The sequence below is a fragment of the Notamacropus eugenii genome, chromosome 2 (genome assembly GCF_028372415.1).
Source record: "Notamacropus eugenii isolate mMacEug1 chromosome 2, mMacEug1.pri_v2, whole genome shotgun sequence".
Taxonomy (NCBI): Eukaryota; Metazoa; Chordata; class Mammalia; order Diprotodontia; family Macropodidae; genus Notamacropus; species Notamacropus eugenii.
In genome coordinates, this window is record NC_092873.1 from 419,883,269 (window position 1) to 419,898,849 (window position 15,581).

General features: G+C 36.2%; 1 protein-coding gene across 10 annotated transcripts in view; it reads left to right on the forward strand.

Annotated features, from left to right (window-relative positions):
• Positions 1 to 15,581, forward strand: part of GPATCH2 (G-patch domain containing 2) — a 253,379-nt gene that overhangs the window by 152,924 nt on the left and 84,874 nt on the right. For all 10 annotated transcript variants that reach the window (XM_072647816.1, XM_072647814.1, XM_072647817.1 and 7 more), the window contains one exon: positions 6,679 to 6,746. In XM_072647816.1, the coding sequence (XP_072503917.1) occupies positions 6,679 to 6,746 (68 nt within the window). The remainder of the gene's footprint in view (positions 1 to 6,678; positions 6,747 to 15,581) is intronic.

The window sequence follows — 15,581 nt, forward strand, 5'->3', positions numbered from 1 at the left end:
TAGCCTAATGGCCAAGAGGTTCCACCATATTCTTCAGATGTCAGACCAAACCTAGAATATTGAGACCAGCTCTAGCAGTGGCTATAGTCTAGAAGGGACGCTGACAAAAAAAAAAAACAGACTTAAAACCATACCCACAAGGACCATTTGAAAGAATTTAAGACTTCAGGTATTCAAAGAATTAGACATTCTCTTGTTCCTGTAAGACACAACTATAACCATTGTATGGAAGTTAGAATGAAGATTTCAGATCAACATTGTATAAAATTCTTAACTGTTGGGAGTAGCTAAAAACAGAATAGACTATTTTGAGAGAGTAGTAAGTTCCTCATCACTGAAATTCTTCAAGGTGTATGGCCATATATTGTGGATTTTTGAGATTTGAGTCTGAAGTGAACTTCAGCCTTTCATGTCCTTTGCAAAGTCTGAGATTCAAAAGAATGAATGAATGAAGCATTTCTTAAGCATATGCAACATACCGTGTTAGCTACAATCATAGATTGTAAACTTTCATTATAGGAATTGAGTATTCTGTTTTTTTCTTATTCATTTTGTCAAAGCATTAGTAAACATTTTTGATTAAGGATTTGTACTTTTCAAAATGCCATTGTGAAACATTAAATTTCATTCCTCATGAGGTACTGTTTGGTTCAATCAACAAGCATTTATTCAGTGACTGCTTAATGGAGATACAAATTTAAATAAAATAATAGCTACTTCTAAGGAGTTCACATTCAAAGAAGGGATGTGTGTGTGTATCTGTATATATAACATGTATACATGTGTGTTATATATATTATAAATGTCAAGAGAATAAAAACAAGCAATTATGAAGCAGCTAAGTACAAGGTAGGACCATGGTATTAATTTAATTGTAATGTAAACAAAAGAAAAACTGATCTTTTTTTCCGGTTTACAAAGTTTTAAATTTCTTAATTTTATATTTCTTTGAATTATACAGGCAAAGAGATATGGTTTTTTAAATATATTTTTTTAAAAGGAGATTATCCATCTCTTTGGTGTGATTTTTAATACAGGCAAAATTTTAAATTGTCTTTTAAAGTAAGTTTCAGTGTTTTGAATCATATGAATCTTTGAACCTGTTTTGTTGACTTTTCCCTAATACTTGTCCGTTATATAGATTTGGCACATGTTTCTTCAACATTCTATGGGGAACTTGTTTAGGGCCTCCTCTGATTTAAAAGTATATTTTAATTTAAAGAAATACTATCAGATTAAGAATCACAAGTAGCATAAACTTCTAGATTTTGACAAACTGGCAAGGAATCATTGATGGAGTAGCACCATGGAAACCTAAAGCCTAGAGGGAGGGGAAATGTTACTGAATAAACATCAGAGAACTGCAAGAATGTCCTATTCAAGAAAACACTTCTTTGGAATAGCAGCCTGTCACCTTCTAAGTCTATCATGGTAGGCACTGGAACAAGAGAGCATCTGAAGGGTGAATACAGTCATAATAGAAAATCAGTTAGGGAGATCAGGTAGGACTGTTGTTAGGGGAAAGGAGAGAGATGGTACCTTTTTACATAACTAAAGAATCTAAGTTTTAAATTCAAATTGAAAAACACCCAACATTTATAAATCTTATTATTCCTTTACATTAAAATCATCGTCTCATAAAATTTTGTCAGATATGGGTAATTATCCATTTTCCTGGATGCCAAAGCATGGGGTGGAGATGGAGAAGATTAAAGGAATAGAAAGTCAGAGATAAGTTTCTAAGATCATACTTCAGAGAATTTGGTTAATAAAGAACTTAAGTCAGATGGAAAGGAAGCTATTTCTGCGAGTCTTGTGAGGTGAGTTATAAAATTGGTGATAATAAATGGCTGATAAGAATGAGACATTGCTTTTAATAGAGCTAATAAACTGTAAGGACTAGATTTTTTTCCTTTCTTTGAGGATATTTAGCTAATTTTTTTTTATAGATTGCTAATTATGGACCTGAGAAATTATTACAATGGCATTTTTGCTATTGCATTTAAATGTGTTTCTCTTTCCATTATAAACACCTTTTTATTGTGATTGGTAACTTAATTGTTTTTTTAAATATTCTGCTTCATGAAACTTTGATTATGTGGTCTTAATATATAAAGTTTATGCTAAAAGAATTAGTCACACTTCAGAAACTAAGTCCCATAATACAAAAATTATTCTTATTCTAGATCTAGCCTGAATTATCACCAACCATATTTTCTTAAGTTGAGGTTGTAAGACAAATAATTTTTTAATATTGATTGTTGCATGAGTATTCAAAGTTTTTTTTTTTTTTAAATCATGTTGTCCTACTCAAAAATGTACTTTCTATGGCTAGGAAAGTATATGATGTAATGTGTAAGATTAGTTGTACAATAAATGATAGCTAATTATGTAAATAGTTGTCTCCAAAGCAGCAACAAATAGCAAGGATTTGATTGTAAAATAACTCTAATCCTCACAGGATTGAGTATTTCTTTGCCTCTATATTCAAAGGAATATAAAATCGTTAACTTTTAATCTTTTCCCAGAAATGATTACTATCTGTTTCATGTCACTTCACTGTACTGTTTACCAGGATTAATCATTTTATCTCACATTAAAATAGATCTTTGGTAGATTATGGTTACATAGATTATTCAGTTCAGTTTTTTGTTTTGTTTTGGTTTTTTATGGATTAGGTTTCCAGGGGAAGTTTTTTGAAAATTTTATGCTATTCCATGACTTGGCCTACTCCTTCCTCCTTCTATCCTTTTTATTCTGCCCTTTTCCCCTACTACAGTAGTAGTAGAGGAAGGACTGTCTTGTGTCTAGGCCTCAGAGGATATTTTTTATACCCAACAGAGTTTTAGTCTACTGAAGACTTTGTAAACTCTTTCAAAGAATAATGCTTTAAATTATTTTTAAAGCAGAGGATACTTCTGTGTCATAAATCCCTTCTACTTAATTTAGGATCATAAGATTTAGCTATAAAAAGAGCCTTAGAAATCATCTACTTCAGTCTCCTCATTTTCCAAGTGAGGAAACTGAGCATTTAAATTCAGTTGTAATGATTCCAAATCCATTGTTCTTTTCCACTGTATCATAGTGCCTCACTATTGACTTTGAATTTTCATTTGTTAGGTTTTGGTATTTTTTTGTATTAGTAATTCCAGTTACTGTATTCTTACTCATTGAATTTCATTTTATTTTTTAGAGGATGCTGAAGGTTTTACCTGCTACTAAAATCCTTTTGGTTACCATATTGAAAGTTTATAGAACACTAAAGCCTAATTATGCTTTTTAGCAGAATTCAGTATATCATAGTAACCTTAGAACTGGATCCCCAGTATATATTAGGGAATTTCTTAAAAGGCTTCATCATAATAGACTTCCTTTCAAGTCATATATTCCTTATCCTGTGGCTAGCAAACTCCCCAATCATATCCTGATCACAGGTTATGAACTCTTGTGGTCTTTATCTCCACTCTCCCTCAGTAACCCACATAAACAAGGTCATAATTTAAGCATTCTTTTCATTCACCTAGATGGTGCAATAGATAGTGTGTCAGGCCTGGAATCAGGGAGACTTTTCTTCCTGACCTCAAATCTAACCTCATACACCAATTAAGTCTGTGACCATGGGCAAGTCACTTAGCCCTTTTTGCCTCAGTTTCCTTATCTGTAAAATGAGCCTGAGAAGGTAATGGCAAACCATTCCAGTATCTTTGCCAAGAAAACCCCAAAGGGGGTCAAAAAGAGTCAGACAAGAAAGAAAAACAACTCAACATTCAGGCAAAATTGTACAATCTCCATGGTCTTGAACACTGTAATTTTCCTGTCTCATCATAATCTGCTTTTTCAGTTTCTGCCAAGCTGCTGAACTAGGGAAGTCACAGAATTATATCCAGTGAATCCAGTTCAGATTCATTTTATCTGAACCCAGTGGGCTCTTGTTGCTTCATAGAAATTCTTTTGTTCTTCCCTGACTAAATCTCACACTCTCAGTAATAGCTGTTTATTGCTTTCTCCTCCCTAACCTCTCATGTTTGATTATGTCCAAGTCTCAGCATTCTACTTCCACAACAGCTTTCGCATCTTCTCCTTTTTCTCCACTTACATGGCAAATATTCTGGTTCAGGATGTTTTACAACTTTTGCCTAGACTATAATAATCTCCTAGTTGGTCTCCATACACCATCATTCTCTCCTCTCTTCAATCCATCCTTTGCAGCCAATCCCATTCCTGATGGGAGATCATCGTATTGATGCTAGACTTGGTGCAAACATCTTCCAAAAGTCTAGCAGTCTCCCAGCCAGAGCCTCTCCATTATCAGGCTATATGGGAGTACCTTACCATACGCAGCTCTGTTTGACTTAAGCTCTTCAAACTTGACCCCTTCCTACGCTTCCAATTTTCTTCCACTTAACTACCCTCCACATATTCTACATTGAGAGATAATGAATTTCTTGCTGTTCTATGCATATGAAACTTCGTCTGCCTCCACACTCCATAAATTTTGCCTGACTGAACCCCAAGACTCAACAAAATCCCACCAGCAAGAACATGTCTTGTCCCTATTCCCTGTCCCAATACTGCTTATGCCTTCTCAGGAATTAGCTCTCATTTACTATATACATACGTGTGTGTGTGTATATGTGAGTGTGTATGTGTGTGTGTGTGTGTGTGTGTGTGTGTGTGTGTGTGTGTTTCTTCCATTAGCAGAAATTCCTTGAGGGAACAGAATGTTTTTGCCTTTGTTTGTATCCTGGAATTGAGCACAATGCCTGACACATAGTAGGGCTTAATAAATGCTTGTGGATTGATTGTTTTAAAAATTGAATTTAAAATAGCAATAGAATATTCAGTTCACTATGAGAAAAACACTATAAGAGTATCAAGTAGATAGAAATACTTAAAAATTTTCATTTGATGCTGTAAATCTTTTGTGGCTTTTTCCAACAATTGAAATGGACTTAGAGAGATATATATGAGAAATCTGAGAAATTCACTATCTGATTGCTTGTGACTGGATTGAAAGCTTACATTTATATTATTGTATAAATTAGTTACAAATTCAGTGGTATTATGTTTAGATATATTGTTTCACTTGGCAATTTATCACATGGGTTCATGTGAGATTTCTTCATTTATTAAATTTTGGATTATATTTTTCAAGCCAGATCAAGACTTAAACATTTTTCCATAAGTATTGCTGCAGGTAAACAAGCAATTTGAGTCCAGAAAATAGCTTCTGCTTCTGTCAACATGCTGTTTATTTTTTCCATGAGATAAAAAGTTCAGTTTTCTGATATTTGTACCAAGATAAAGTCAGTAAACAAGATTAATATAGTGTGGAAAAGGTTGTCAGCAGCCCTGGCAAAGGAAATAAGTTGCCTGTACACAGAACATACTGTAAACTGAATAAAAGTGTCAGGTCCACCATGAGATAATGTGATCATGAACCTGTAACAAAGCATGACATAGGCCCGGTCGGCTTTTCTCACAGCCACAGTGTAGAAAATGGATTACTGTATGCCAGGGATACCCCCTGGAATAGCATGAAAACCTCATTTTGAGATGAACACTGGAGGTGGTCCTGGAGTTGAGCTGCATGTTTACCTATGGTTCCCAAGTAACCATTCGGTTATTAGCATCAGCGGCAGTGAATATTAAAAATGTTGTAATGTTTGGAATTTTGAAGCCTCTTTACCGTCTGCCTTTTTACCCACATGAAAGACAATGTCATTTCAATTCTTTAAGCTGCCTGCTGTATCGCCATGCCTTTTTAAATCCTTTATCTTAAGTGGGACTTCTGTGATTACAGGAAGTTGTCCTGAGTGCAGCAGACAGTACCATAAATTCACAGTGTTTTGGTGGTGTCCATACTTGCAAACATACACTCTGATATAATGATGGTGAGCTTATTCACTGCATTGTGCAATATTAATATTTCTAGATTTGGAATGTATGGATCTCACAAATCTTTCTAATTAATAAGATGTAAAGGGTTTTGTAAGGAATGCAAGAAGTGAATTAGGTAATCAAGAGGGTATTCTGATTCTAAATTGATCCAATGGCTTCTTGTAATGGTTTTATTTGAGTCTATGAATAGAAAAATAAAGCTTTCTTTTTGTTAGTGAAATGCATTTTGGGTTTTTTTTATGTGTGATGATAATATACATTATTTCTTAGCTTTTTTTAATATGTAAAAAAGAACACATTTGATGATTTAAGCTAGTGTATGCATTTAAATGTGTGCATTATAACAGGTGTTACTTATATTTATAAATGAACTATGCATATAGTTCTATAAAATACAAGGGTATCAACAAAAACCTAATTAAGTAAAACCATTTTTTTTCCAAATAAAGTTAAATGTATGATCAGTGAAACAATATTCTCAAATAAAAAGATCAGTGGTTTGGTTCTCAACATTATAGAACATTGTTTTAAAATGTACTTTTAAAAAATAGTCTCAAACTACTATCCTATAAGCCACAAAATCAGTAAATGCCCCCTTCATAGAAATGGCCAGGCTTTCATTCAGTAGTTCTTCATTAGACTCTGAGAACCTTTTTTAGAACATTTTCTTCTGTGGTATTTTATCCATTTTAGATGCCATGTAGTCTTCCATTATTTACTGTCTTTTTAATTCTTTTATAACTCTTTTATTGTCTCTTGTTTGTTTTATCTCTTCAGGTTGCCACATCTGGTCCAGTAAGTAACAAGAGAATGGTTCACTTTTCCCCCGATTCCCATCACCATGAGTGAGTATGCTTTGTCTATACTGTATACCATTATTAGTGACCTGCACGTATATAGCCTTTATAGAGTCTTCTGATTCTTCTCACACATACGATTCAACTTTTGTGTACCTTTTAAAAGGTGTTTATTATATAATGAGGGCAGATGGTGTAATGAGACATAACTGAGGATGCAGCTTGTTCCTCACAACCCCAAATAAGCAAAGAAAGTACCCTAAAATGCAGCAAACTAGTGACAATAGAAAGAATATAATAGAGAGGTCAACCCAGGGTAATTCTTAAACAAAAAATACCTGAAGACCAGCTCTCCAGCCTCTGCAGGCAATTAAATCCTGGGCATACTTCTTCCTCCTCCTTCCCTTCCATCCCATCACCACCCCTCAATCTATACACACATAGAGAATCTGTGGCTTGCCCCTGAGAGCAACGCACTGCATCCTGAATAGCAAGTTCAGTTTAGACATGGACTTAGGAGTATAGTCCTGTGGGAAACCCAGGTCACATGGCAGGTTAAGATCAATGAAACAAGGCTCAAGAGGAAGGAAAGGGAGTAACTATGGAAAAGTATAGAGCCTCTGGTGCACGGAAGTGCTTCCAAGGGGGACAAGAAAGATGTAGCACTGATTACAGCTGTTTAATACTGTACAAGAGCAAACAAGCAGTCAGCATAAGGACAAAGAAAAAGGTGAGAAAGGGACCAAATTGCAACAGTTTCTAAGTATTTCACCCTAAGTGGCTCAAGGTATTCTCCCCCAAGTCCTTCCTATCCCCCCAAAGTCAGCCATGGGGCTGAAAGAGAGGCCTTCATCACAGAACAAATGGAAGCAAAAGTATTGGTGGTAATAAGCACATTTATAGCAAGAAAACAATGAAAAAAATCACCAGAGCATCTGTTAAAGATCACCAGAAGTTGCCTGAGATGTAAGAACCATAAAATCAAATGAAAGAGCCTTCTCAATAAACAGTCATTTCACTTCCAAGGTGTCTATCACAACCCTCTACAGATGTTAAAAGTATTACAATAAATTCTGCAGTAGCCCCTAGAATAATGTAATAAATCAAAGACCCCAAAGAATGATGGAAAAGATGATTCAGAGAATTAAGTGAAAATATTTCTTCCACTTAATAGTATTTCATTTTTGCCATTTACATATAATGATAGTTTTTAACATTTACTTTTATAAGATTTTGAGTTCCATTTTTCCTCCCTCCATCCTCCCCCACCCCCCACCAATATGGCAAGCAATCTGATATAGGCCATATATGTGCAATCATATTAAATATATTTCCTTATTAGTCATGTTGGGAAAGAAGAACTAAAGGGAGAAAAAAGAGAAAATAGTATGCTTCTGTCTGCATTCAGACTCCAGAAAATATTTTTTTAATTATGGAAATTGGAGCTCTTAAATAAAAGAAATCAGTAAGACTAACGAAGAATTCAAGTCAACAAGCATTTATTAAGTCCTTAATATGTGCTGAGAACAGTAAGTACTGGTCATACAAAGAAAGCAAAAACAGTTCCTACCCTCCAAGAACTCCCAATTTATTTGGGGATACAACCTACAAACAACTAAAAGTAAAGATATATTCAGTAGAAAATGGAAGTCAGGGAAGGTACTAACATTAAGAGGTCCAAGAAAAGTTTCTTTCGAAAGGTGAGAATTTCTCTAAGACTTGAGGGAAGCCCAGGACAGCAAGAGGTAGAAAGCAGTAGTGAGTACATTCTGTCAGAGGACTCTGGGAAGATGGCAAAGTAGGTCAGATAATTCCAGGCTCTTAAGATTTTCCCCCACAAAAGAGTTAAAGTAGCACCTTAGGGGAAACAAAGTGTGGGTGAAGATAAATAAGAATAGGGGCACAACTGGGGTCTTCTGGGACAATTTGAGAAGATCAAAAGAAAAATCCCAGGACCAGGTTTGGTCCCTCTGAAGAGTAAACTCCTCCAGACTTGGGCCCATTTTAATAAGTGGCAAACCCTGGGTTTAGTTGCTTTTAGAGGCTGCCCTTCACCTCAGCCACTAGAACTTTGACCCCCAGGATAGTGAGGGGAGTTGGGTCCCTGGAAGATTGAGAGAACCTCTACTGATAAGCAATTCCAGACCCAGCTGTGCTGTGAAGAGAGGAAGCTGGTGGGAAGGATCCAGCACACACCCAGTGAGTACAGAGGCACTGGGGCAGAAAGCCTCTGGTCGTGGGCACTTAACAGGAGGTTGGAGATTTGGCATTGGTTCCAGGCAGGAGGAGAGAACTGAAGATCTGGAGCAAGAGGCACCATTTTCCATGCCAGGGCTAGAGGTGATCTCACAGGCAAATGAGAAAAAAATCCAACCATAGAAAACTATTATGGGAGTAGAGATGATTGAAGTTCATCCTCAGAGGAGGATATTGAAGTAAAGAAAACCCCAGAGAATAATGTCAAGTGGTCACTTGCCCAAAAAGAATTCTTAGAAGATCTTTAAAAAGATCTTAAATACCAAATGACAGAGATGGAGGGAAAACTAAAGGAAAAAATAAGAATAATCCAAGAAAAACAAGAAGGTTATGAAAGGAAAGTCAACCAGTTAGAAAAGGAAATCTAGAATCTTAAGGAAGAAAATGACACCTTGAAAATTAGACTTGGACAAAGTGAAACTAGTAAAATTATAAGAGATCAAGAAATGATTAATCAACATATGAATAATGAAAAAACAGAAGAGAAAGTAGAGCATCTTATAAGAAAAACAACAGATTTGGAGAATAGATCAAGAAGAGAAAATATAAAAATAATCAGACTAACCGAAAGTTATGATCAAAAAAAGAATCTTGATATTACAAAAATTAAAGAAAATTGTCCTGAAGCATTAGAACAAGGAGGGGAAGGTAGATATAGAAAAAATCCACCAATCACCACTTAAAAGAGATCCTATGAGGAAAACCATAGGAATATCACGGTCAAATTCTAAAACCCCCAACTCAAGGATAAAATGTTAAAAGCATCAAGATTAAAACAATATGGTTTTTAAATATGGTAGTGCCACAATTAGAATCACACAAGACCTAGGAGCTGAAACTTTAAAGGACCGCAGATCTTGGAACATAACATATCAAAGATCAAAGGAAATGGAGCCCTGGTCAAAAATATCATACCCTGCAAGATTAAGTATTATCTTGAATGAAAAAAAATGGATATTTGATCAACTATCAGATTTTTCAAGACTTTCTTAAAAAAAAAAAAACTGAACTTAATAGAAGATTTGACATGCAAGAACCAAGAGAAATATAAAGTACATACCAAAGACTGATTATAAGGAATTCATAAGGACAAACTATTTACTTTATATACACACACACACACACACACACATAGAATATAAAATGTGTGTTTAAGATCCTTATTAGTAACTGGGTAGCTCATAAATAAGATTGGGGAAATCCTGAGTAGGATATGAATTTAAAAAGTAAAAACATTTAGTAGCAGCTAAAAAGAGTAATTATTTTATACAAATGAAGTGCAAGAGGAAAAATCCATACAGAGGAATTAGGGGAGGAGTGCTGGTAGTTCTGGTAACCTATTTTCATCAGAAATGGGTTTAAGAGGGAACAATACATATATATTTAGAAGAGTATAAAAGTCTTCTAAATTCAGAAAAAAAATAAAATGGTAGGGGCATAGGGAGGGGGGAGAGGGCAAGGGAGAGGTCTTTAGAGGGGAGTGGGAGGGAATAGGTAAATGCGGGTATAGAAGGGTGTTTAGATTTATAGGAATGGGAGGATAGGGGAGGGATCCTTAGAGGGGGGTAGCCAAATAATAGGAGGACAAGGTAGTGGGTGGAAGTTAAGTAGAGGAGGCAGGAGGGATAGGAAAGAAGAGATATGCTCTAACATAAAAAACAAAGATCAGGAGTAGAATATGTTTGGAAAGTATATGTCTATATATGTATGTATAAATGTATATGTATATGTATATATCTATAGCCATAGAGAAACATATCTAAACTTTATAGTAGCCTTCTGGGGAAGTAGGTCAGGGGGAGTAGAGAGAAAGTAGAAAAGTTCACAGCAGATAAAAGAACTCACAAGGAAGCAAAGATGGACAATTTTCAACACAGGTATTATTTATCATACAGGCTTTCTTGAAATGAAAATTTATTCTTAAACAATGTGAATCCTCTCATATTCTGCTATGCATGTGACACTTTTTTTTTTCTTTTTAACTTTGTATGTAAGTTCCAATATTTAAGTTTATAGTATGTTTTTGGTTCTTTTTTCTATTCAGTATTTGTGTTCTAGTGTTTGAATTTTAAAATAAAATTTTAAAAAATGCATGGTGTCAGCAGATGGAGTGTCTTGAATAAGAAACAACAAGAAAGTAAATGTCACTGAATAGTGGAGTATATAGAAGGAAGTAAAATGTAAGAATATTGCAAAAGTAGAAAAGGTACCAGGTTCTGAAGGGTTTTAAAAGTCAAACGTGATTTTATATTTGCTCTTGGAGGCAATAGGGGAACACTGGAGTTTATTGAATTAGGGGAAGAAGGGTAGACTTTCACTTCTGGAAGATCACTTGGACTGCTTAGTGGAACTTGGATTCTGTTCTATACATTCTGAATGTGAGATATTGAATTCAAGTTGTACAATAGACATCTGGATGTTTAAGATTGGAGATCAAGAGAAAAGTTAGGACCCAATAAATAGATCTGAGTATCATAGAGATAACTGAATTCATGGGAGTTTATAAGATCACCAAGCAAGCTATCATAGAGACAAAAAGAAGAGGGCTCACACCTTGGGGCACCTCCATAATTAGTAGGTATTACCTGAATGAAGATCCAGTAAAGGGAACTAAGAAGGAGCAGATAGACAGACGTGAGCAGTTTCACTAAAAGCTAGAAAGGAGCGAGGATCGAGAAGAAAAGCATCGTCAGCAGTGTCAGAGGCTGGAGAGAGGTCAAGAGGGATGACAATTGAAAAACGCCATTAGGTCAGGCAGTGAAGAGATCATTTCTTAATTTTGGAGAGAGAAGTCTTAGTTGAATGATGAGGTCAAAAACTAGACTACAGAAAATTTACACAGTGAAAGGAATTACGTGGAGATACCAATGGTTGATGGCCTTCTCAAGAAATTTAGACATGAAATGAAGAAGAGATATAGAATAGGTTTCAGAAATGGGCAGATCTAGTGAGGTAGTTTTGTTCTTGTTATTGTTTGTTCTTTGGGGTTTTGTTTTTTTGTTTTTAGGATGAGGGAAATATGGACATGTTTGTAGACAGCAGAGAAAAGCAGCTAGTAGGCAGAAAAAGATGGAAAACTAATGAGAATGTGGATGATATAGGGAGCAATATACCAGAAAAGATAGGCTAGAATGGTATCAGTCATGCATGTAGAGCCTTAGCAAGGAGAGGCTAACCTCTTCATGTGAGATATAAAGGTAGAAGGGGAAGACATCTGAGTGATATAAAATAAGGATAATAGAAGAGAGAGTTCTTCGTGAAAGACAGAGCTACAGGAGGCTTGAAGAGGGAAAAAATGGTTCAGAAAAGCTTCTTTGGTAAGTGAGAAAGTGAATCCATTAGAGAGATATAAAAACATTGCCTTGCTACAGTGAGAGCCTAGTTGAACCTAAGACAGGTTTGTAGTAGACCCAGGCAGCAGTTTCATGATTTTTTTTTCCCCAGTTTTATTCAGGGGCTCTTTCATAGGAGTGAATACAGTAAATGATGAGAGTGATCCAAGGGTGGAGTTTGGCAAGGAAAACAGATGATAGGATAAGGGGTAAGGGACTTAAGTATAGAAGATAATATGTTTGAACTGGCTCACCAAGGGGTTAGATGCAGTGGCCAGTACAGAATTGATGCCCTGGAAAAGAACAGAAGGGTTGAAAGATTAGAGGTTATGATGAGAACAGAGAATAAAGTAAAGGATTACAAAGCAGAAGCAAAGATGGAATGGCAAAATACTATGCTCAAATAAAGAAATTTTGGAGTTCTTGAACATGGAAGTGAAATAGCTGACAGTGATAACAAGGACAAGTGTATGACCATTTCTCTGAGTAGCTGAGGTAGGGTGGAAATTCAGGAAGAATTGGGAAGTTAAAGGGAATTGAGGGAATAGCAGTATGTATGTTGAAGTTCCCTAGTTTCAAGGTAGCAGTGGGTGAGGAAAGAAATATTTTGAACAAGGTATTGAATGCATTGGGGAAAAAAAGAAAGTGGTCTGGAGGTAGGTGGATAACAGCAAATATAGTCCTGACCAAGTGATGGATATGGACTAAATGAACCTGGAAAGAAGATATTCAGTGATGGTAATAGAGGGAGAGTCTACCTCTAAAATTAACAATGAGGAACAAGAGTATTCTGACCCCCACAGTGAGCAGTAAGTCAGGGATATGAGTGAAAGTGCAAGAAGTACTATAACAGGTATCATCAGGAGGGAGCCAAGTCTCAGTCAGAGAATGTAAGAATTTAGAACCAAAAACAAAGATCCTCACTGAAACAATAGAATCTCTGAAAGAAAAAAAAGGACAACACACTGCAAAGTGCAGGAGAAGGAAAATTAATGAAAAAATCAAAAGACAAGATTTGAAGAACAAGAAAAACAAATTAAAAAATAGAATGTGAAGAAATAATCTAAGGATTATGAATCATTTAGAAATAGGAACAAGAAAAACAAATCCTTAATAATAAATTTTAAAAACTCATGCAGGATATCAAAACTCATAAGGTATAGCTTAAGCAGTTCTGACAAAAAAAATTCTCTAAACATATTCATCAAACAAAGAAAGAGCAAATAAATAAATTAGCATGCAGTTTTTAAAATTTGAATGAGTCAATCAAAAAACCCCAGCTAAATAACAAAGTAGAAATTCTGAAATGAGCCAGTAAGCATTTATTAAGTGCCCATTATGTATAATGGATACAAAGAAACACTTGGATACAAATACTGGCAAGGCCCTGGAATACAAAGAAAAGCAAAAGACAATCCTGTCCTCAAAATCTTACAGTTTAATAGAAGAGACAATAGGAAAGAAATGTGCACAAACAAATTACGGCCAAGATAAACAAAATATTCAACAGAGGAGACCCTAAAAGGAAGAATGATTGCAAAAGGCTTCCTATGAAAGGCTGGAATTTGAAGCAATCCAGGATAGCTGATGTGAATATGAGGAGGGAGAGCATTCCAGCCATGTAGGATGACCAAATGCCCAGAGCCAAGAGGTAGACTGTCTTGTTCAGGGAAATGCAAGGAGGCCACTATTACTTGATTGAAAAGTATGTGAAAAGGTGTAGGAATTAAGAAGAATGGAAAGGTTGGAGTGAAGGAAGCAGAGGAATAGGTTACTAAGGGCTTTTAATACCAAGAAGAACTAAGGTCTATTGATTGAATAGGGAAGTGACATGGTCAGACTTTTAGAAAAATCACTGAATGGAGGCCTGTAACAGCAAGCAAAGTAGAATTTGTTTGCGGTTGTTTTCCAGGCTCAAGCTAAATTGTGAACGTCTGAGGGCTCAGTCTCCTTTGAGCCCTTGATGGTCTGCAGCTGTGCTGAGTCATGTGAGTTTTCATGACTGCTGAGTCAGTCAGGATCTGAGTTGGCATTTTACTTTGGGGTTTGCTTATGAGAAGGATCTTGTGATTACCTGGTGAAGACTCTGAGTGGCCACATGTTCAGACTCCTCTAACTGCTCAGATGTAAAAGCTCTCTCGATCCAGGGATGTATGTAAAGTGTATAGCAATACTGCCTTGATTCAGACAGTAGAGTCCTGTCAGTTTTTATTTCTCTGTATTTTCTCTCTTTGTTGAATAGATAGAAAGCTTTGGTAGCTGTGAAAATGTAAAAGATAAAAAGGAGTGTCTGGAAACATTTGGTTGAAGTAATTAAAGTGGTTGTTGACCCCTCAAAAGTTGCCTTTCCTTTTAGAAATGCAGATCTTAGAACCTGTGATAAGCAGCTTCCCCACACACGCACCCCTCTCACCCCCCACCCCGCATGTCAGGGTGCTTACTGATACATTATCCTTTTAATTTATACAGATCCTGTTTGTGACACCATAATGTATCAGTGAGCACCCTGACTGTTGCTGTTTCCCACCCAGCCTGATGTCTTTGTTTTCTTGACCTCATTAAAGGGGCCATGCCCTGGCTACTTCTTAAACAGGCCTATTCAATGAATGGACATTGCCTCACTCTAAGTGAGAACCTGCAAAGACCTTGGCCTAAAGACCCCAAGGTCTCCCAGTGCATCCTGGGCCATCTCCACTCATCCTGAGGAATATCAAGTCACTGAATTCAGATGACTCTGGAGAAGTGAGGCAGGTGACCTGCACAGGCCTCCTTCACTCAAAACAAAGTCAAGTGCAAGTCATGTCATCATTTCTCGGATGGCATGGTCTTCTTCGGCAACAAAGGACAAACATGACATGCAGGTTCTTAGATCTTCATTTATAAAAGGAAAGGCAACTTTTGAGAGGTCAACAATCACTTTAATTACATTCAATGTACAGAGAAAATATAGACCAATAGACAGGGCTCTACTGCCTGAGTCAAAGCAATATTGCTAGCCACTTTACATTCTTCCCTGGATCAAGAGAGCCTTTACATCTCAGCAGTTGGGGGTCTGAACACATGGCTGCTCAGTCTCAATCAGGTAACCACAAGATCCTTCTAATAATAAGCAAACCCCCTAAGTAAAATACCAACTTCCCAGTATATAATAACGAAGATTCGGCTCCTGACTGACTCTAACTTGGTCAATAGGCATGAAACCCTCATAACTGAGCACAGCTGCAGACCATCAGAGCTCAAAGGATACCGGAACCCTCAGATGCTCACAGTTTATCCTGAACCTGGGAAACAACTC